The 21,991-nt window shown below is 32.6% G+C and overlaps 9 protein-coding genes and 1 non-coding gene across 10 annotated transcripts; 5 read left to right on the top strand and 5 right to left on the bottom strand.

Moving 5' to 3' along the window:
• Window positions 1-160: 160 nt before the first annotated feature.
• Window positions 161-1,018, bottom strand: DAT1 (Dat1p; the record flags this gene model as incomplete). Its single annotated transcript, XM_003670042.1, has 1 exon — window positions 161-1,018. One exon carries the CDS (start codon window positions 1,016-1,018, stop codon window positions 161-163), a length of 858 nt encoding a protein of 285 aa, XP_003670090.1.
• Window positions 1,019-2,497: 1,479 nt separating this feature from the next.
• On the top strand, window positions 2,498-4,492 carry TAF8 (Taf8p; the record flags this gene model as incomplete). Its single annotated transcript, XM_003670041.1, has 1 exon — window positions 2,498-4,492. The coding sequence occupies one exon, from the start codon at window positions 2,498-2,500 to the stop codon at window positions 4,490-4,492; it is 1,995 nt and encodes a 664-aa protein (XP_003670089.1).
• Window positions 4,493-4,843: 351 nt separating this feature from the next.
• Window positions 4,844-6,544, top strand: VAN1 (Van1p; the record flags this gene model as incomplete). The annotated part of the gene is made up of 2 exons (XM_003670040.1): window positions 4,844-4,908; window positions 5,041-6,544. 2 exons carry the CDS (start codon window positions 4,844-4,846, stop codon window positions 6,542-6,544), a joined length of 1,569 nt encoding a protein of 522 aa, XP_003670088.1.
• A 409-nt stretch (window positions 6,545-6,953) lies between these two features.
• On the bottom strand, window positions 6,954-8,603 carry ATR1 (borate transporter; the record flags this gene model as incomplete). Its single annotated transcript, XM_003670039.1, has 1 exon — window positions 6,954-8,603. One exon carries the CDS (start codon window positions 8,601-8,603, stop codon window positions 6,954-6,956), a length of 1,650 nt encoding a protein of 549 aa, XP_003670087.1.
• Window positions 8,604-9,387: 784 nt separating this feature from the next.
• Window positions 9,388-12,984, bottom strand: NAB6 (Nab6p; the record flags this gene model as incomplete). The annotated part of the gene is made up of 1 exon (XM_003670038.1): window positions 9,388-12,984. One exon carries the CDS (start codon window positions 12,982-12,984, stop codon window positions 9,388-9,390), a length of 3,597 nt encoding a protein of 1,198 aa, XP_003670086.1.
• Window positions 12,985-14,597: 1,613 nt separating this feature from the next.
• NDAI0Etrna8Y lies at window positions 14,598-14,646 on the top strand. Its single transcript is given in 2 exon segments — window positions 14,598-14,646; window positions 14,610-14,646. It is a non-coding gene; the product is annotated as a tRNA-Tyr (tRNA).
• A 39-nt stretch (window positions 14,647-14,685) lies between these two features.
• Window positions 14,686-16,182, bottom strand: NDAI0E00260 (uncharacterized protein; the record flags this gene model as incomplete). The annotated part of the gene is made up of 1 exon (XM_003670037.1): window positions 14,686-16,182. The coding sequence occupies one exon, from the start codon at window positions 16,180-16,182 to the stop codon at window positions 14,686-14,688; it is 1,497 nt and encodes a 498-aa protein (XP_003670085.1).
• A 345-nt stretch (window positions 16,183-16,527) lies between these two features.
• On the top strand, window positions 16,528-16,809 carry MRPL33 (mitochondrial 54S ribosomal protein uL30m; the record flags this gene model as incomplete). Its single annotated transcript, XM_003670036.1, has 1 exon — window positions 16,528-16,809. The coding sequence occupies one exon, from the start codon at window positions 16,528-16,530 to the stop codon at window positions 16,807-16,809; it is 282 nt and encodes a 93-aa protein (XP_003670084.1).
• A 313-nt stretch (window positions 16,810-17,122) lies between these two features.
• Window positions 17,123-18,682, bottom strand: NDAI0E00240 (uncharacterized protein; the record flags this gene model as incomplete). The annotated part of the gene is made up of 1 exon (XM_003670035.1): window positions 17,123-18,682. One exon carries the CDS (start codon window positions 18,680-18,682, stop codon window positions 17,123-17,125), a length of 1,560 nt encoding a protein of 519 aa, XP_003670083.1.
• Window positions 18,683-19,958: 1,276 nt separating this feature from the next.
• On the top strand, window positions 19,959-21,728 carry NDI1 (NADH-ubiquinone reductase (H(+)-translocating) NDI1; the record flags this gene model as incomplete). Its single annotated transcript, XM_003670034.1, has 1 exon — window positions 19,959-21,728. The coding sequence occupies one exon, from the start codon at window positions 19,959-19,961 to the stop codon at window positions 21,726-21,728; it is 1,770 nt and encodes a 589-aa protein (XP_003670082.1).
• Window positions 21,729-21,991: the final 263 nt, after the last annotated feature.

The following is a 21,991-nucleotide window of genomic DNA, read 5'->3' as shown; positions in this document are numbered from 1 at the left end:
TATGTCCGGTCATAGGCGTTTTTTTCAAGGTGACATTTGCAAATATGGATTACAAGAAAACTCTTACATGATTACATACCCTAGAGATATATGAGTTACGAAAAGGAGGTATTATTATTACTAAATAAGAAATACGGACAGTGAATGGATAAATAAGATGCTAGATTGTTGTGGTCACATGATATGATGATTTATTGTTACCTGTGGAAACATTGACCGTTTGTTTCACTGTAATATGATTATTGTCTGTTTGATTTACCGATGAGGTATTTCGTAGCATTACCATTCTTGTGTTCTCATTATTAGTCTGGGTATTATCATTGTTATTATTATGAATGCTATTATTATAACTTTCACTAGGTGTTTTTATAAGGTTAATACTTGTCCTTCGGCTAGCTTTGAAAGCCTCCATTGAAGTATGGAAATGCGTTTGAGGATACAGCAAATGATTTTGATCTTGGTATTGTTCATTATTATTATTATTATTATTATTACTATTATGATCTGAAATAAATGGTATTACACTCTTGGGCCTAGTAATTATATGATCATGCATCACATGAAGTTCAACATTATGGTTGTTATTGTCATTGTTAAACCCATTGTTGTCCATAGATATTGGTGGTAAAGATATGGAATTTCTAAATCCATTACTACTTTGTATGAGACCCCTTAGGGCATCTACTGTTTCCAAATCTCTTGCAGTAAGTTTCATTTCAAAATTATCCTTTGGAGGAGATAATGGCGCCAATGGTAATGTTGGTATAGATGATGGTGATAGTAACGTAAGAGGGACATGTGATTGCAATGGAGTTTGTATTTGTGTATTTGTAATTGTATTCATGTGTGTATGTGCAATATTGATATTTTCAAGATTGTGATCCCCATCCTGCTGTTCTGTGACAATAGTTTTCCTTCTTCTACCACTTCCAGGTTTCCTACCTTCTTTTAAAGTTTTACCTTTGCCAGGTTTTCTACCGCTACCAGGTTTCCGTCCTTGAGCTAAAGTCTTTGCCATATTTTTTCCATAAAAAAATCACTACTTAATTAATTAATATCAATTAATATTGAAGATCTTAACGGTTGGAATCAGTGTTCTTCAATGATGCTTCTAGATTTATATGGTGTATGCCTTATACATTAGTATGTTTTATAAAAATAAATAAAAAAAAAAAAAAAAAATAGAAAAATATAAAAAAAATCTATGGAATATGGAAATACAACGCAAATCCGTGAAGGAACTGTCAGATATCACAAGGATATAGCTAGCTAATGAAAAAATATATATATATATATATATTGATAATATACTGGATTATCTGATCTTTACATTTACGTAAAATTATTTTTGTTTCAAACGAAGTCTGAAACAAAATGCTTTCTTGATTTTTTGTTTACTTTTTAATATATTCTTTTAAGTAGGTAAAAGGTTCCAAAATATTTAAAATTAATTTGATTGAAAAAACTTTTTAATTGAAAAATAAATTGTAAATGTGATTTATTTGCTCTAAACCACATCTAGGTTTATTGACTTAGTTAAGGTTGAGATATTGTATAAGTTGAATAATAGATGTACCCTGATCAAGTATTAGGAAGATCATAATAGGTTGTGTATTATCTAATATGTGTCACTCACCGCTTAATGATCATCATTTCAAGATCTACTAAGGATAACTTTGTAACCGAAGTTATTTCAGATAACGTTACCAATCGTAGAACCTCTAGGTATTCACCCTATAACTTCTCTGATTATTTTATAAAATGAATATTTAACTGAACTGAAACTAGACCTGTATATATTACACCTGAACTATCAATAAGAAGTAAACTACATTCAACAAATAGATCGAAGAGAGAAAATAGAATATCATTGTAGGTAAACAGCACCAACGTATAATAAAGTTGGAAAAATATTCCAAGTATCATACACGTTTGTAAGGAATTACCGTCGCCGTTTTTTCTACTGACATATGCATCGCCCATATAAACAGTATAACCAACCATAATTGAATTTTTTAAAACGAATATCTATGTGACAGCAATGTAAACACTCCTACTGAATATATTTCTTAAACCATCTCTCTTCTCTTCTTCCTCACTTGATATCTTTTGTCTAATTTATTATATGAAGTCGTCGACTAACAATACAAAACAAAACAAAACAATTTCCGGACAGTGCATCAATAAAATATATAAAATTATGAAGTGAAGTCAAATGGAATGTTCAATGGGGCCCTGAGGAAAAGGAAAAGACAAGACAAGACAAGACAAGACTACCCAATAAGTGTTACACATACAAGGGAAAGAAAGGAAGACGCAGGTGCCTATATAATCTTTCTCCTTGAGCAACCATAATCTAATCACCTGCAAGAAGGAAGTGCATTCCATTTATACACCGGAACTAGAAGAAGAAGAAGAAGCACTCCCTCAACCTCACAAAGGACAAGGAGTAAGTGTAACAGTAAGAACAAAACCAACTGTCCCATCCCAGTTAAAAATGGCAAGTGCAAACGAAACAGAAAACTATGATATGAACGAAGTCCAACCTCCTCGGGAAATAGCGCATAATCACATGGATATGCAAATTGAAAAGTTATTACAAAAATCCATTGCAATTCAACTGAAAGCTTTCAAAGTGGACTTCTCCAAGTTAGCATTCAACCAATTAACATTATTAGTTGATGATCAATTGAATTCTTTAATAACCGAATTACATCGTCTTTCTTTATTGCAAAGACGTAATTCAATGGCTAAAGTGGATTTGGAATTATGGATGAGAGGGTTTAACATTAATCCATCAGATTTAAATTATCAATATGAATCATCTAAATATATCCAAGAAAAATTATCTGGAAAGGAATATCGAATATTGAGAGATTTAAATGAAGAAGTTGTAAAACAAAGAACTCATATAATGGAAAGTTCAACTTCAGACGATAATTATGATTTAACAAAACAATTCCGTAATATTTCAGATGCGACGGATTCATCAAATATTTTAATTAAACCAACTAACCCATTCAAAGGAATCAATATTTCATCATGGTTACCAAGTTTCCCACCTGATCATACTTACAAATTTACTCCACAATTTAATAATCCAATAACTGATGAAAAATTAATAAAGCAGAAATTAGTAGAAGAGGGAACTAAATCTGAAAAAGCTTTGTTGAATTTCTTAAAAAATATTTCGAATGCCAAGAAAGGCACAAGCATTGCTCCTATGACTATACCGCCATCACCATCATTATCAAATGAAGGGCCTATAACAGATACTGATGAAGAAGAAAAACAAGCCAAAAATGAAAAAGAAAAAGAACAGGAAGATACCGTCATAATCCCAAAAGATATTGATATGAACTTAGCTAATGAAGAAACTCTTGCAATATATGGTACCAAATCTCAATCATACGAGATTGAACGTGATTCCTCCTCGAAACCAAATATAATATCTATCCATGATGAAAAAATTGTTAATTTCTTTGGTCATTCATCATCTGATAAAAAATTCGACGTAAATAAATACTCTCATCACAGAGTAGAATTAGTAAGGAAAAAAGTTGAAGCTTTTGAAAATAAAAAATTAAGATTAGAAAAAAATCCCTTTTTAAAATTATCAAAATTAGTATGTTTAGAAAAGGAAGACTACTACGACTATGACAACGACGAAGATGATCTTGAAGAACGGAAAAACTATAATAATAACAATGATAATGACAATAGATTATCTCCAATACGTAAAAGAGCACAAATTAATAATGAAATAATATCAAACCTTAAGAGATCCTTCTATTCAATTTTGAACAATTATCCAAAATTGAAGAAAGCTAAAAAACAAAGAGTAAAATTAGCTATTGAAAAGAGAGATCAAAGATTACAGGAATTGAGGAAGATTCAAGAAGAAGAAAGGAAAGTGAAAGAACAAAAATTATTAACAAAGTCTGAGAATCCACTTTTATCTAGTAACACATCTATTGTATTCAGTACACATCCTACAGATATTGCTGACGTTGAAGCTGAAGGTGAAGATGGATTAGGTCTATTTGCAGGGCTGGGAAGTAGTGAAGAAGAAGAAGAGGAGGAGGAGGAGGAGGAGGAGGGAGAGCAACAAACTGCAACTACACACAATGTCCTTCAACAATTGGGGAGTCAACGAAAAGAAAAAGAAGGTACAATGACAACGACGGGGAATACCTCTGTTAAAATAGGAGAGAAACAAACAGACATTAGTGTGGAACCCAATAATCATGAAACTACAGAAGGCTCAACTCAAGATATACGAACGACTGAAGAACAAACAAATGTCGAACAAGCGAAGCAGAAACCTACTGATGGACAGGGGAAAGAAGAATTGGAAGACGAAGAGGAGGACGATTTTGATGATCACAACTTTTTATTCGAAGATGTAGTGACCAGCGAATTCGACAAGCCTGGTGAAGACAATAAATCCACCATAGTACCGAATACGAATGCAGATATTGAACTCATATAGAACTGTATAACTCATATTATGGTTATAATATTATAATAATTACTGCACACTATAATCCGCCATGCCATTCGAAACTGGTTGGCGAGATGGTTTCGGAAAGAAAACACAAAACGTCGAAAAATAAACAAAAAACGAAAACTGAAAAATTAAACAAAACTTTAAATGTTAAATGGTGAGACACTACGTACAGTTTAAGGTTATTTCATAATTTGGCAGATTTGAAACGTATAACTTGGAATATCTGTACATTTTTCACACTATATTGTCTCAGTTGAAAGATCAACAACTCTTTACCCTTTGATAAACTGCCAAATATTTAACTAATCTCCTAATTAGACGGACGGAAAAACTATGTTTGGTCTTCTTCATAAGTTTGGCAGAAATAGCCGAAAAGATGCCAAATTGGAATTACCAATGTATGTGTCGTTTTGATTTCTTTCAGTTCAATTAGTTAGATATTTTGATATTATTTTTTTTTTATCTATCCTATACAAGTTTTAGCATATTCTTTTACTAACATATTCTTCACGGCAATACCCTTTCATCAGATCACGCAATAATTCCAATGTCGCAGACGAATTGAAAAAACAACGTTTCATTCCAAAGAAAAAATCCACAGCTAAGAACGTAGCCATTGGTTCAGTGGTATCATTTATTATATGTGCTCTGATATACTGTGGGTACTCATATTTCTTTAATACATCACCAAGACTGGGGAAAATAAACCTCTATGCCAATAAAAATAATAAAGTATCAACTTCATACAAGACTACAGAATTGAGTGACAAGGAATACTATAATTATGATTTTGAAAATATAGAAGCTGACGTCTTAGGAAAGTTTGAAAACGGTGTCCAACATTATTTAATCTCTGAATTTGGTACCGACGTTTTAACCCCAAAGGATAAAGAACAATATGAAAAGGAACTGGCCATGTTATTAGATGCCTCAGTGGAAAAATATGATTTGAAAAAGTTCGATGGATCAAGGAATGGTGCTGAAAATCGTGACCATCTATTGTTATGTGTGCCGTTAAGAGATGCTGAATCTGTTTTACCCTTAATGTTTAAACATCTAATGAATATGACTTATCCTCATGAACTAATTGATTTAGCATTCTTAGTAAGTGATTGTTCAGATGGTGATAATACATTGGAGGCATTACTACAATACTCACGTCATTTACAAAATGGTACTCTATCACAAGTGTTCCAAGATATGGATGAATATCAATACGAACATTCTGATGATACGAGAGGAACCAAGAACCTACATTTGAAATATATGAACCAAGAATATTTGAAAATGGTAGAAACAGCTTTCAATACCCCACCACATGAAAATTATGATAAGCCGTTCCGTTCTGTACAAATATTTAGAAAAGATTTCGGTCAAGTAATTGGTCAAGGGTTTAGCGATAGACATGCTGTTAAAGTACAAGGTATAAGAAGGAAATTAATGGGAAGAGCAAGAAATTGGCTAATGGCAAATGCTTTGAAACCATACCACTCGTGGGTTTATTGGAGAGACGCTGATATTGAACTATGTCCTGGAACAATCGTAGAAGATATGATGGCTAACGATTACGATGTTTTAGTTCCAAATGTATGGAGACCCTTACCTGAATTTTTGGACAGTGAACAACCATATGATTTGAATTCATGGATTGAATCAGACGAAGCTTTAAAGTTAGCCAAAACATTACCTGAAGATGATGTTATCGTCGAAGGTTATGCTGAATACCCAACCTGGAGAGTACATTTAGCATATATTCGTGAAGCTCAGGGTGATCCTACATCTGTAGTAGATTTGGATGGTGTTGGAGGTGTCTCTATATTGGCAAAAGCAAAATTATTTAGAAGCGGTGTACATTTCCCAGCATTCACTTTTGAAAATCATGCAGAAACTGAAGGGTTTGGTAAAATGGCTAAACGTATGGGTTATAGAGTAGGTGGGTTGCCACATTATACTATCTGGCATATTTATGAACCGAGTGATGATGATTTGAAAGAAATCGCCAATAAGGAAAGACAATCCAGACATAAAGAATAAGTTATCTACAAAAAATCAGAGAAAGAAACTCACAAAAAACGTTGAATTACTTCTGAAAACACGAAGCCTTTTCCTGTATCATATAATAATTTGTATAGAATTTACATATGTAAAATGGGGTCCGTATAGTAAAAAGTATATTGACATCCATTTCCTCCTTATATTTCATTATTTTTTCCCACTGTAATCCATTATATGAAAATATGGTTAACGACTGTTGTGTCACCGCAAAATGATTGTGTATAAAAATTATTATTAAATAAATGAAGATAGAACAACTTATGTTTTTAAGAATAAAATCGAATTGTGATGTTATATAAGTCTATAATTAATTAAATGCGTAGATAGTTAATAAGTTTCTTGGATATACAGCCCATGTATGCAAATGTATAATATGTTTCATTGTGGATTAACTCATATCGTGGTCACGGTTTGAAGATAAACGTTCTTTACGTTTAGCCCATAGCACTTCAGCCATATAAATACCGCTAATAACAATCCCTAAACCTGCTAGCCCAACCCCTAAATATTCTGCTGCTCTGTATCCCTTTAATATTTCTTTCCCTGATTTATTTATTTGACGTTCTACTGTGGTTCCCATACCTAAACATAATGACATGGAATAATTGACCATCGTATTTGCTAACGAACCAGCCATACCTTGGTATTGCATTGTCAAACCATCACTTAAAATGATAGCAGCTGCTGGGAACGACATATCCATACCGAAACTTAAGATAATCATTGTACCTAGATTCATTCTGAAATATGTTTGATCTACAGGTGTTACACTTAACATGATCAGTCCAATATTAAACGCAATCATGGAAAAGAATAAAATCACAGATGCAGAAATTCTCTTAATAAAAGCACCAACAATGACTGCAGCCACAGTACCCCAAATAGCAAACATGAAATAAGTTGTACCCGCCCAAAGAGCTGAATAATGTCTCAAATTTAGAAGGAATGAAAAATAATAAAACGAAAATATACCGAATGACCCCCAACCTAAAAATAATGCAGCCAAGATCATAATAATATGACGATTCTTAGTTACTTCAACAGGTAAGATTGGGGACTTTGCGTATTTAATTTCATATGTGAAAAACAAAACTAGTGCAATGATTGAGATGATCAAAAGAACTATAATATAAGCCTTTTGCCAGCCAACAATTGGTCCTTGATTCCATACAAAATTTAATAAAATTAAGCCAATTACAGCCATTATTGAACCTATCCAGTCCATAGCGAAACCGTGTATATTAGTTGGAATATTATTAGGGATAGAATAAATGGAAATTGCTAAATTGATTGCAGATGCAATTGCAAATGCATAGAAGGCCCATGGCCATTGTTTGGGGTTTTCAGTGCCGATCAACCCGGCGAAAAGACTACCCATAAATGCACCGATTGGTGCAGATGCTCCAATCATACTGATAACAATATTTTTCCTCTGTGTATCTGGCTTATAAATGTTACCTACAATACCCATGACGTTCGGTAAAATGAATGCTATACCTAACCCTTGGAAGGCTCTACTAATGATGAAAAATATATCGTTATGAGAGTAATCTGTGAAACCAGATATCAGGGACCAAATTATAAAGAATAGGTACCCTCCAATCAAAGTTTTCTTAAGACCATAAATATCACCAATTCTCCCACTGATCAAAATAAAGGAACCTGAAACTAATGGGAAAGATGCTATTAACCATGTTTCTTTACCACCTTCTGATTTGAATGAGTCCGTTATAATATTCATAATACTCAAAGTTTGTGGTGTAGCTGCCTGATTTAAAAGTTGACTCATCATACAGGAAAAGATGAAAAGGTATTCTTGCCATTTATTTTGGAAATAATCTGGGTTTTGCCATTTAGAATGGTCACCGATGGTATTATCTTCTTGTTCTGAAGACGGAAGTTCATCTTCAGAAACTTCATTGTTTTCTTCTTTCGTTATCGAAGAGCATTCTTCTTCGATGATGGAAGATGTCGATTGAGTTATTTCTTTTTCTTCTTCTACGTTTTTAGAATTATGCCTATGAAAATGTTTTAACATGTTTTATGAGATATGCTTTCTTTCTTAAATGTTAGTTCAAGACTATAAAACTGGACAAGGAAATAAATAATATTCTATTTAGTGTATCTAAGGGAGTTCCCGTATATATACATATAAAACACAGATTGAGTCACTAGCAACAATTTAACGATTACTAATGAATTTAATAGTTATATGAAAACCCTTACAAAAAGGCTCTGCCAGAAACCTCTTTTATTTTAAGATCTGCAAAGGAAGTTTTTTTTTTTCATTTTTCTTTTTTCTGACTTCTCGACAGAAATCTCTGTAGGACGCGTTGCTATGGAAATTAAATACAACAAACGCGTAAATTTTTTTGGGTGAACAGTCTAATTACGTATTAAATTTTGAATTGAACGATTATTTATGAGTAACTGAAATAAACAAAGAGGTCAAGCACAGGCAACCTCTTTTTAGTTAACACATAATCACACCTTGGCCGGAGTTGTTTTTTTTGTTTTGCTTTATTTACTGCATTACTTCCTTACTTACTCGCAGTAACAGCCCGCGTTTATTTATCTTACATAACCGTTTGTAAACTGCGTTACGCCTAAAATTTCCGGGTGTGGTTCTTCTCTCCTCAGGGAATTATGGCCCTTGCCCCTTTTATATTCCTCTTGTCATCTATACGGTAAGTACGCGATGATGCAGGTTCATTCATTCATGATTGTCCTTATTCTTGTATATAGTTTACGTACATAGGAGTTTGTAAATATGAATACGTGACACCCACGCCATGTATTTCAACAGTACAATACTTTGGCGATCACGTAGTATCTTCTTCATCGTAGTAAGTATTATCTTCTGCGGACACACCTAAAATATTGGCAGCATACATGAAAGTAGAGTGCTGAAGTTGCGTTAAATATTGAGCCATCACATCAGCACCAGGAATCACCCTTTGTTGCTTTCCAGTTGAAGACAAGTGAGGATCTTGGTCTTGTATCCCGCCCTGAACCTGTTTCCTTCTATTCTTATCTTTATTCTTACGATCGTGGAATAACTTATTGTTTATATCTGGTATAGTTTCACGGTGTTCTGGAAACATGGCATTCCTTGCTTTTGCTAACCTATCTATTTTTTGCTGATTTTTTCTTATCGTCTTTTTTTTCTCTTGTATCATGCTTGTATCACTTTCATTATGCGGGCAATCAATAATTATTTCGACATCAGATGAATTAACAGAACTAATATCGTCTGCGTGGGCAATTACATCAACTTCTTCTTGTTCCTCTCCTTTCTCATCATTTTGTTCATCATCATGTGAGTCAGTATTAGATTGTATTCTGAAACCAAGTGCATTGAAGGTATTTGTGTCAGATTCCGTTACAGCAGAATCATAATTTGCATCATCTTCATTGGATTCCGGTACCTTTTGTTCCTCAGGGGGAGCAGTTCTTTGAAGACCTATACCTAACGCATCTAAACTTGGTAATTTATTATCGTTTACACCGCCATTTAGTTCCTTCCCTTTTTCTTGTTCAACTCTTCTCTTTTCTTGCAACTGCCTTAATTTGTAATTATCCGAAAACTTTTTAACTTTTCTATAATGTCTTGAATTTTTATTTGATATGAGATTCCTATTGACATTCCCACAGCGATCTTTACCATAATTAATAATCAATCCATCATAACGGTGATTAAATTTTTTGGAGAATGTATTATCTTTTGGATTATTATTTACATCCTCTACCAATTTAATGGCAGATGTAATATTCATAAAATTTACCCAGCAACAATGGCTATCACTCAAGTAATTAATTTGTTCAATGGGACCGTACTTATTAAAATCAAATCTTAATTGTTGTTCACTTGGTAGCTTATATTTTTCATGAAATTCCTTATATTCTGGATCATTCAAAAACTTATCCTTAAATGCAAATTCAGGTAAACTGACGTAAACATTTCTACTCGCCCCAATGGTCACCGCGAGTGCGATGGATTTAGACAATGGTTCATAATAATTACCCCAACCTATTTTCAAAGTATTGCCATGCAAAATCAATGGATCAATAAATGAATTTGCATAAAATTGTACTGCAGCAGAAGCTTCAATAAATGTAACAAAACAAATCCGTTTCGATGCAATTAATTTAATACTTTGTAAAATACCTCCACGCACTACATTACAAACATCTTCTGCTTTAGAACGAGGATTTAAATTACCAATATAAATTGTTCTATTACCCATTTCCACACCCATTGAAGAAGCAACCTGTGCTGAGGTATTAAATTTGTCTTCTAATGTTCTGACGATTGGATACATTGTAGGATCAGTGTTAAATGTTGGTTGTTCAACGAAAAAGATACCTTCATTTCTTTCTCCTTTGTTTTGTTCTTTCACTTCTTTAGCCTCCGTATTATAATTGTTACTATTAGATCGTCCTTGATAATTAGATAATGATGTTGATGAAGATGATAATGACCTTCTTCCTGAGGTTTCTTGATTCAATGTTTGATCTCTTGTTGGAAATTTTTCAATACTAGGTAGTGTGGGTGGTAATATGGGATAAGATAAGTTTTCATGATTTTGATCAGGTGATACTATATTTGATGGGGGTGGTCTCATCAATTGAGCTTCGAATGGATTAACTATTGACAAGGTAATATTGGCCATATGAGAGTCATGAGATTGGAACAGTGGAGTATTATAGGTAGCAATATCGAGTACTTGAATAGTTTCTTTAAGTTTCAACTTTTGTAATTTTGAAATAATTATATCAATATCAATATCATCTTCACCTTCATATGTTGTATCTGGTGATGACATAGTTATTGAACTCAGTTTATTATTAAATGATTTAGCTTCCTCACTTTTTTTGTCTTTTCCTTCGACACTTTCATTGGTATCAACTTCAGATTTATCTTTGTTATCAGTTGTACTAGTAACTGATGATCTTTTGCTTGAAGAATTTAAGGACTTTTTTACATGTTTGATCTGTACATAGGATGCGTTAGTGATACCATGTTTTAACCCATTAAGTTTCAAATAATCACGTAATTCCATTGCCATATAAATATTAATAAAAGATAAAACAGCATAGTGATTTGGGAAGGTTCTTTTAGATCTATTTCGTTTCCTTTTTTGGACCATAGTATCTTTTTCCTTTCCTTGAGGTGAATTTTCATTTTCATTTTTAGCTTCTATTATACTTTTGTTTTCGCTACTATTTTCATTTTCGATGATATTAAATAGATCGATTGATTCTAAAATATATCTTATATTCTTTTTATTATCAATTAAGAATGATAAATGTTTGTTTAATAATGTTTCTTTATCACATTTTGTTTTCAATTCAATCATTATGAATCTGGTTGCATCTGGATTAATTAAATCGAATTTTAATGCATTGACTGTGTTCATTGAATTTCTGTAATCAAATTCATTAGTGTTAACATCATTTTCATTCTCTTGAATTTGATTAAGTTGATTGTTTGAAATGTTAGCGGTGCTACCATCGTCAGTTTTTTCCAAATAATTTAAGATAACAAAATTTAAAGTTAATGATTTTGATTGTAGATTAGTTTTGAATTCGTTTAATCTCTGTAAAACATTATTGTAGAATGATAAACAAATTTCACGAGATAAAAAACTCAATAGGATTGATCTCTTATTCTTGTCATTTTCATTGTCTTGATCTTTCTCATCATCTGTATTTGAAATGAGGTATATACTTTCAATGGAAGAATATTGAACGAAATCATAAATGAAAGAATGTAAATCAATGGAACTTGCAACGTTACTAAACAGGAGTGATCTAGTTCTATATGCATCATCACCAGTCGGTAGTAATTTATATGAAATTACAAATGGCTTTTGGAACAATTCATTTGGATCTACTTCGGGGATTCTTGTTTGAGGATTATTTTGATATCTGTTATTATATGAATCTGTGAAAAAGTTTGATCTTGAAGAAGGTTGATTCAACATTGAATTTAATTGGGAAAATGATTTTCTATTTGGTGTTCCAGCTGGAGATTGAGAATAAAGAAACATTTGAGATTGTTGCTGAGATGACGGAACGATACCATTTGGGGTAGACACATATGGAGATCCCATTAATAAATGAGAAGGTAATAAAGTTGCACCATATGCAGTATCAAAAGGTGTTGGTGGTGCATTTGGAAGAGGTGATGGAATATAATAGGCCTGTTGAGTCGTGGCGAAATATTGTGACCCATTAGGATCATGCTGGTAAACCATATTTGGATTGTGAACCGAGTGGTTTAAGGATATATAGGAAGGTTTCCTAGATCTTTGATCTTGCTGTACATTCATGTAGTAGCTGCTTCCTCTTCGGGAAAATGATTTATTGTATCTTGGATATGGGTTCTCTTGTTGTTGTTGTTGGTACGACTTCATTTTGAATTATTAAGGTTTTCAGCTTGAGATGCAAAGAAAAGGTAATAAAAAATGAAATATTATTGAATTTTCTGTAGATATTTTGCTTCTGTAAAAACTTCTATAATATTTTGTTATGAGCTTGAAATACTTCACTTTCCACGAAACTTGAAGTAGCAGTTATTGTATGCTAAAACGACAGAAATGTTCCAACTCAATTGGTACGTGAAAATGACAATGGTAATGGCAATATCTATTGGCTTAACTGAAATAAGAATACGAACTATAATAAGAACGTTGTCAATCGTGTTCTATGGCTCCAGATCTGATACTGAAACTTTCCTCTTTCTTGTTTTCTGCAGTGAACGATTCGAGACAGGACTTGGTTACTTATAGATTTATCTATAGAGTATCACTGGTATGTCAATGGAAGTATATCTGAGATAAAAGACAGAATGGCAATATAATGTATTTAGTTTTTCAATGGAGAATAAAGGTGGCAGATACAATTGACCTGATGGTTTGTCTTGCTTAAGTCGTAAATACGTACATACATACGTTTTTAGTTTGAAGCTCGAACCTCTTTGCGATTTACCTCTTCCCGTTCTAAAATTAACCTTTTCAGATCACGTGCCTAGATTTCCCGCGGTTGCGTGTGACCAGCATATATAAACAACAACAACAACAAAACCAATCCATATTGAAGTAGCATTTTCAGTTGACCTCTTCATCTGTGATGAGTGTGACACATAGTAACGTATTTTTATTAGTTAATTATATTCTATCCAAGATATATAGCTCAAATGTCTTCTGAATTATAAGTATAACCTTATTGTACACGTTTTCGTATACACGTAAACTCGATACTTACTGGCTTATCTTCTCAGTGTGTCGCGTCTTCTATATTCACAAGTTCTAAGAGCATCACCAATCTATTAGATCAAATTCTTATCTTCTCAAAGGCAGAAAGCAGAATATAAGGTTATTGCAACTGTATTCGGACTCTGTTAACTGAATATAAAGTAAATCATAGTAATAATCAGTGACACAAAATAGGATAACAAAATGAAATACTTTCAAATGCAGCTCAAATCTTTTAAGCCTTTTATAGTCAGGTTTGCATAAAGTAAAACCCATAAATGCTAACTCCGTGCCTATTGTCCTTTTGTTAGGTATTGATAGGACACTCTAAATCCTTGTAGGCTCGAGTAAAGGAGACTAATTGAAAACTACTCGAGAATACCGTACAATCTACTCGATACTACAAAACCTTTGTACCAAGGGTGCTAAGAAGTGCCTGCATTCATAACAATTTTTCAAAAATAAGAAAATACTATTTGCATGGTATTCGACTCAATTCAACGAGAGAAACTCAATCATAATTCATAAACGTTATACAGCTACAAACATGTACGGTGCATAACAGCGTTCAAGTCATTACTTCGCAACATAATGATAATAACTCACTTAACTGATTTTATAATAGTAATAACCCAACTAATATTAACCTAAAACCGTACTTCTTTGTGACGCTTGGACGTGACAGCTATACTTCCCTATCCAAATCAGATATCGCCCAAAAAACGTATAATCTTCTCTCGGTAGCCAAGTTGGTTTAAGGCGCAAGACTGTAATTTAAAACACGAAATCTTGAGATCGGGCGTTCGACTCGCCCCCGGGAGAGTTTTTTTTGCGTTAATTATATTTTCTTATTTTTCGCCATTATTCAAGCAACTCTAGTTGGATCATCATACAAAGATGGTCACTAGGATATTCTCCCTTATATGGTATTGCATGTTCACACATTTCTTTGCTTTGAGGCATCTTTAAAAGGCCTCGAAGCTTGACGTTATTTTCTCTTTCAAACGTCTTCAGTGAGTCTACTTTTTCATGATTTGTTTTACCGTCCCAGTGTTGGAGGAAAAAAATGTAATCTAATAATCCGGACCACATCCTAGCCCATTCCGATAATTCAGGTTCCCCACGATCATTATTGATATATGCATTTTCAGGGTCAACTTTTCGGTAGCCAACGGAATATAATGATATGGCTCGTAAATTTAATGAATTATGTAATGCCGCAAGCTGGCTTACTAACTCTGCTTGTTCTCTTGTTGGTGTGAAATGTAAAGGTCTCGCATTCGAAGGTTGGTTTGGAATAATTTCTTCCTTCTCTTCATCTGTCTCTGCATCACTAGAATCGGAACTATCTATCTCGTGTTGCTTTTCCTTCCCCTCATTTTTTTCTTCCTCTTCCCCATTTCTTTTCTTAGAATACTTGTATGCTGCGCTACATTCAATTACAATTTTAGTTTCATTCTGAAAAGATACTGGTTTGGATGTTATAGATACATATGGAGCATCTTTTGGCTGAGAATTAAAATCACCTGTAAAAAAAGGATACCATTTTTCAATGCCTCCAAGTTTCTTCATGAATTTATCCATTTGATCCATCATAACATAGCATTGTCTTGTTCTTTCAAATGTTCCGAATAGGTGCCAAAATAAATGCGTTGTACCTATAATAACTCCTTTTTTCTTTATTGCACTTTTATCTTTATTTAAAAATTCCAAAGCTATTACAAGGCCAACATTTTTCGTTCTTGTTCTAGGCTTTATTGTACCAGATAATGTTTCATCGAAATCAATGGGTAATGATTTTACTTTTGCAAACAAGTTACGTTTCCAAGCGATCAAAACACCATGAATTTTCCCATTTTTCTTATAAAATTCACAATCATAACCCAATTTTGCCAATACTATTTTCCAATATTGTTTAAATTGAACGAAATCTATTTCTTGTAACGATAATAAATCTGAATCATAATATTTTAATTCATTCAATAATACTTTTGATCTTCTAACCCATTTCAAAGCTTGTCCACTCCCTGGGAACAAATCCCTTTGAATCAAACTCTGTGCCAAACAATTATACGTCATGATTTTCAACATGGTTCCCTTTACAGGATCATCATCATGTAAAGTTAATAATGGTCGTTTAATAAATTGTAATTCTGATGGAATATCTGGTTCAAATCCATGTTTCATTCTATATTCTCTCTCTAATTCACGTTTCTTTTCTCTTTCAGCTCTTATTTTAGTAATATACTCTGTGTTTAACATCATTCTTTTCTTGTTCATCTTTTGATTCCTTTTTTTCTGATTGTTTTGTTGAGTTTGATGAGGTTCAGCATTATCGTTAGCTGAATCACTAATCATATTTAGTTGCTTTGTTCGTTCGTTTTAATATTTTTTCTTAGTGTATTGATCTTGGTATGTATAAGTATTCAAACAAAATCATGGGCTGATATTACCATAAGCAAATATGAATATACATATATAGATATCCTCATTGATTGTTTTATTACCAATTGCAAGAGTTGATGTCTGTATATAACAGACTCCCCGCATACATTAAAAGGAACTTTAGGAAGAAAAGTTGGAAACACAAGGAAGTGCTCAGGGCCCTTTCAAAAAACAAAAAAGGTTAACATCATCACAACATTGGAGACAGGAAATCGTAAGAGGATAGTCTATTAAGAAAAGAGTTTCATACAATATATCATGGTATTTTACAAGATAACGTTACAAAGGTCTTTAATTGGATTACCCAAACAAACCAGGACGATAGTGAAGACGATTGGTCTTGGGAAGAGAGGTTCTATTGTTTATAGGAGAGTTACTCCTGCAATGGCTGGATCTCTTGCTAAAGTGAAAGAACTGATTGATGTTGAAATCACAGAGAAGGCTCTTAATAAGATGGAACAACGAGAATTGAGGAAATCGAATCCTGGATTTACTATAGAGAAGAGAAATTTGAATGGAATAATAGATGATACTCTATGAAGGTAAGATAGAGATCAGTGATAAAACATTCTTGTAGTAAAAAAAGGAATGGAACAAACCACAAACTGTATTTCACTAAGGAGAGGATCAGCGTTGAAAATTCTACTATATATCTGTAAATAAAATATATGATGATGCTGATGATGTATATTGACAAATGTATGTTTATATTAAATTAAAGTTTTAAGGAGAAATGCATATGTTGATATATACCTATGTGGGTGGGTACACCTGAAAAAGTAAACATATATGAAATTAAAGAAATAATGGCTCATGAACATTTTTGAGGATTAAGAAAGAAGGAAGTGAGAGGCTAGTTTGAAGACAAGCAATTCTCATCATTGTTAGGACTATCGTTGTTATTGTTGCCGTTGTTGTTAGTTATTTCGGCGGGAAGGATATTAATATTGATATTATCTTTCAATTGTAAATCAAATTTCTTAGCTTTGTTGTTTGTATCTAATATTATTCCTGAAAGTTCTCTTTCATCATCTGATAAAGCCATTGTAAATGAATCTACCATACGGAATATATCACTTCTGTCCATTGCCTTTCCGTCAAAACTTAAATCAAAACTATCATTTGGGTTTGAATTTGCAGTAATAACATTTATTAGATGCCTATTTGATTTTCTTAACGAAGTTGTATTTTTAAGTTTTGATTTTGTTGGATCTAGTACCACAACTTTTTTAGATTTATCCTTTTCTTTTATATTGTTCTCTGACAATTTTTCATCAGTTATTGATTTTGTTGTTGTTTTCCCTTTTTTCTTGGTTTCATTTATTAGTTTTATCTTTTTCATAATTAAATCCATAGTAATTTCATCTAAGTTATTAATTTTAAAATTGGGATCATTTGCTAATAATAAATGTTTTGAATTCCCATGTGATATGGTTGCGTTATTTAATTTTAAAATTGAACTAATATCCATTGATGTAATTGATTTTTCGGATAATAATGGGTTTAGCAATTTATATGTCTTTGAAGTGGTAGATGAATGTTTAGGTATGATATTTATTATTGGTTTCAATTTATCACCATCTTTAATAAGTTGTTCTTTATTTTCAGTGAAATATCTATTTTTAATATTCAATTTTGAGTAAGATGAATTTGTCAATAAGATATCTGATTCAGATTTCACTTCTTGATAATGATATTGTTTTGTTGGACTAGTACGTTGAAATTTAGCAGGGCTGTAATTTGCTGTTGTTTGCCTTTGTGGGGATGAAATTTGGTGATATTGTGTAGTATTATTATTATTATTATTATTATTATTATTATTATTTTGGTAATGATTTTGTTTAGTGTATTGATACACATGATTAATATTATTACTATTATTTATATTTCTTTGTGGACTTGTTTGTCTGATAGGTGAATGTCTATTATCCAAATTGTTATTATTATTATTGACGTAATAATTTATTCTTTGTGGAGATTGTGATGTTGTTTGTGATTGAGATTGAAATTGAAACTGTAGTTGTAATTGTTGAAAATCTTGTTGATATCTTCTATTATTATTATTATTATTATTATTATTGCTCATGTCGCCAGTATTGTTACTATTATGATCACTAATAGATTGATGTCTTTGATTTAAGTAAGGATTATTTTTCATTGATTTTTGTGGAGAATATTTATAATCATTGGCATGGTTAACCGTGAATTGTTGCTGTTGTTGTATTATAGGAACACTATCTGTTTGTAATTCATAGTTATAATCGTTACTGTAGGCGTTATGGTTATAGGCACGGGCTGTATTATTATTACAATTATCTGTGTCAGTATATGGGTAAAATCCCTTATTAAGGAATGGTAGTTTATTGTTCAATGTTCTCTTTGTAGGGGACGATGAAGCGCTGGAGTACATCATAGTAATGCAATTATGCGATTGAGATTGTTCAACTTTCCTAAAATGTAATGAAAATGTGTGGCTCAAATTGATGGTATATAATATTTCTTCTGTTAGGAATTCTAGTCTTTCGAAGTCGATGAGAAGACCAGAAGACGAGTAAGCAATGTATGCAAGAGAAAAAGAAAAAAGAAAAGGAAAGGAAAAAAAGTAACAAAAAAATATGTAACTTGATTGCTAGTATGAATGAGGTTTGAGGATTGAAATGTTTCTTGGCACTGTCTCTTTTCTGCAATTTCAGTGAAAGTACCAACCTGTTTGAACAATGGGCTCTTGTGATCAGATATATTCCACTATATATTTTTGTTAATGTTTACAATTGACCTAATATGGAAACCCGCTGTTTTCTGTGTTCTTCAATCACGTGACAAGAATTTGCAAAAAAAGTAGAAGTTTGTCACGTGGCTGGATATAATACAGGAGGGACAGACACGAACGCCGTTTGGAAAAACGGAAACGGAAACCGATACGGAAACGGAAACGGAAACGGACCAAAAAACGGGCCAATCGGAACAGTCATTGTTTTTTTAAGGGGAGCAGAGGGAGGGAGGAGAGAGAGACTGTTTCATAAGTAAGTAATGAAGTAATGAAGTAATAAAGTAAAGTTCCCTCGCGCTGTTAACTCTTCACTGTTCCTTATGGTATGGTATGGTATGGTATGGTATGGCAGAGAGAATAGAAACAGGGAAAGGAAGAAAATCCAATCCAATCCAATCCAATCCAATCCAATGCAAGGAGAAGGAGAGCGAAACAACAGTCTGTAACGTGATGTGATGTGATGTGATGTGAACTAGTGCAGTCTATACGTGTTACCGGTAGCATGGTAATCATTGGTGGAACAACTAAGGGCATTCCATTATTATTATTATTATTATTATTATTCAGTGTTTACCGTGCGTATGTAACTCTATTACCTTGCCAATTGTTGTTGATATTGTCTTGGAATATTTTATTTTATTATACCTTGCCAATTTATTAGTGTAATTCCGATTTTGATCATTTGGACATAACGGTTCCTAGTACTGCCAGGATTGTTTTAATATACTTCTATATAACGGAAAAATCTGGTAAAGCAAAATTAATAGGTTGCAACTTTTAATTATCCACTATCACAAACTATTCTTTTACACAGATTCCTTTATCCCGGATCCCTTCACAACCATTACCACACTCACCAATATAACCAACGCTATCCACACTTCATCTTAATATATATATATCACAACAATAAAGACAGATGTTATCCATCCTTTATAAAAATAAGTCTGCCGTGTTGGCTAGTACCAACCGTATGATTAGATTGGCTTCAACATCTACTAAAACCACTATTAATAGTACTACAAAACCATCAACTACAACTGCTACTGCATCTCCAACTGCAACTACAACTGCTAATAAAACTACAACAAACAGTCCAATAACTGAACCTAAAAGAGATATCTCGTCTACAACTAGTGAATCAGTCTCGACATCTTCACCTAATTCTCAAAAGCAAACTATTTCTCCTGTAAATAAATCTGGAACTGGTTATGCCTCTTTCAAAACTGCTAAAGTAATTGAAACTGAATATAATGATAAACCTACTGTAGTCATTCTTGGGTCAGGTTGGGGTGCCATTGCATTCTTAAAACATATTGATACTAAAAGATATAACGTAGCAATAATATCTCCAAGAAATTATTTCCTATTCACTCCATTATTACCTTCCACTCCCGTCGGAACTGTGGATGAAAAATCAATCATTGAACCTGTGGTCAACTTTGCATTAAAGAAAAAGGGTAATGTCACTTATTATGAGGCTACAGCTACTGAAATTAATCCAGATAGAAATACTGTAACAATTAACTCTTTATCAAACGTTTCCAAATTGAATCATCATCCCTCTCAATCATCTGCAAACGCAAATACAAACACAAAAACAAACAATGATACAATGTTAACTCAAGATGATTGCGCTGAAATTAAATACGATTACTTGATTTCTGCTGTTGGAGCTGAACCAAATACTTTTGGTATCCCAGGTGTAGAAAAACATGGTCTCTTTTTAAAGGAAATTCCAAACTCTTTACAAATTAGACAAAAATTCGCTTCTAATTTAGAAAAGGCAAATTTATTACCACCAGGTGATCCCGAAAGGAAAAGATTATTATCCATTGTAGTAGTAGGTGGAGGCCCCACAGGTGTGGAAACCGCTGGTGAATTACAAGATTATGTTCATCAAGATTTACAAAAATTCTTACCCTCTGTTGCTAAAGAAGTTCAAATTCATTTAGTCGAAGCATTACCAATTGTATTAAATATGTTTGAAAAAAAACTATCCTCTTATGCTCAAGAAACATTGGAAAAGACATCAATTAAATTACATTTGAAAACAGCAGTGGCTAAAGTGGAAAAGGATCATTTAATTGCCAAGACAAAGAGCGATGATGGGAAAACTGTCATTGAGGAAAAAATTCCATATGGTACTTTAATTTGGGCAACAGGTAATAAGGCAAGACCAATTGTAACAAATTTATTCCCCAAGATTACTGAACAAAATAAATCAACAAGAGCTTTATCCGTTAATAAATATTTACAAGTCATTGGTTCAAATAATATTTTCGCTATCGGTGATAATGCATTCATTGGATTACCTCCAACGGCTCAAGTGGCACATCAACAAGCTGAATATTTAGCCAAGAATTTCGATAAAATGGCTCAATTACCAAATTTCCATGAAAAATTACAATCAAGGAAGCAAAAATTCGATTTATTATTTGAAGAAAATAAATTTAAACCATTTAAATATACTCATTTTGGTGCATTAGCTTATTTAGGTTCAGAGAGAGCAATTGCTAATATCACCTACGGTAAAAGATCATTATATACTGGAGGTGGGTTAATCACTTTCTATATTTGGAGGCTTTCTTATTTGGCAATGATCTTATCTGCTAGATCAAGATTCAAAGTCATTACTGATTGGTTAAAATTAGCCTTTTTCAAAAGAGATTTCTTCAAAGGTTTATAAACGTGGTTAACGTTCCCCGGGAACAACATCTTTAACTTATTTATTTAATATATTCATCTCCTCGAAAACTACGAATAATGAAACACAAAACAAAAAACAAGATTGAAATTTAAAGCATTCTTGAATTAGCTTAATTTATTATGATGAAAAAACACGACATCATCATGCTATAGATAAGAACATGATGCAAAAAACAACAACACAAAACGACGACACATTAAATATGTATATATTCTCTCTCAGAAATAAAAAAAAAAAAAAAA

The sequence above is a fragment of the Naumovozyma dairenensis genome, chromosome 5 (genome assembly GCF_000227115.2).
Source record: "Naumovozyma dairenensis CBS 421 chromosome 5, complete genome".
NCBI lineage: Eukaryota > Fungi > Ascomycota > Saccharomycetes > Saccharomycetales > Saccharomycetaceae > Naumovozyma > Naumovozyma dairenensis.
The sequence above is the reverse complement of the archived record's forward strand: the minus strand, read 5'-3'. Positions and strand labels throughout refer to the sequence as shown.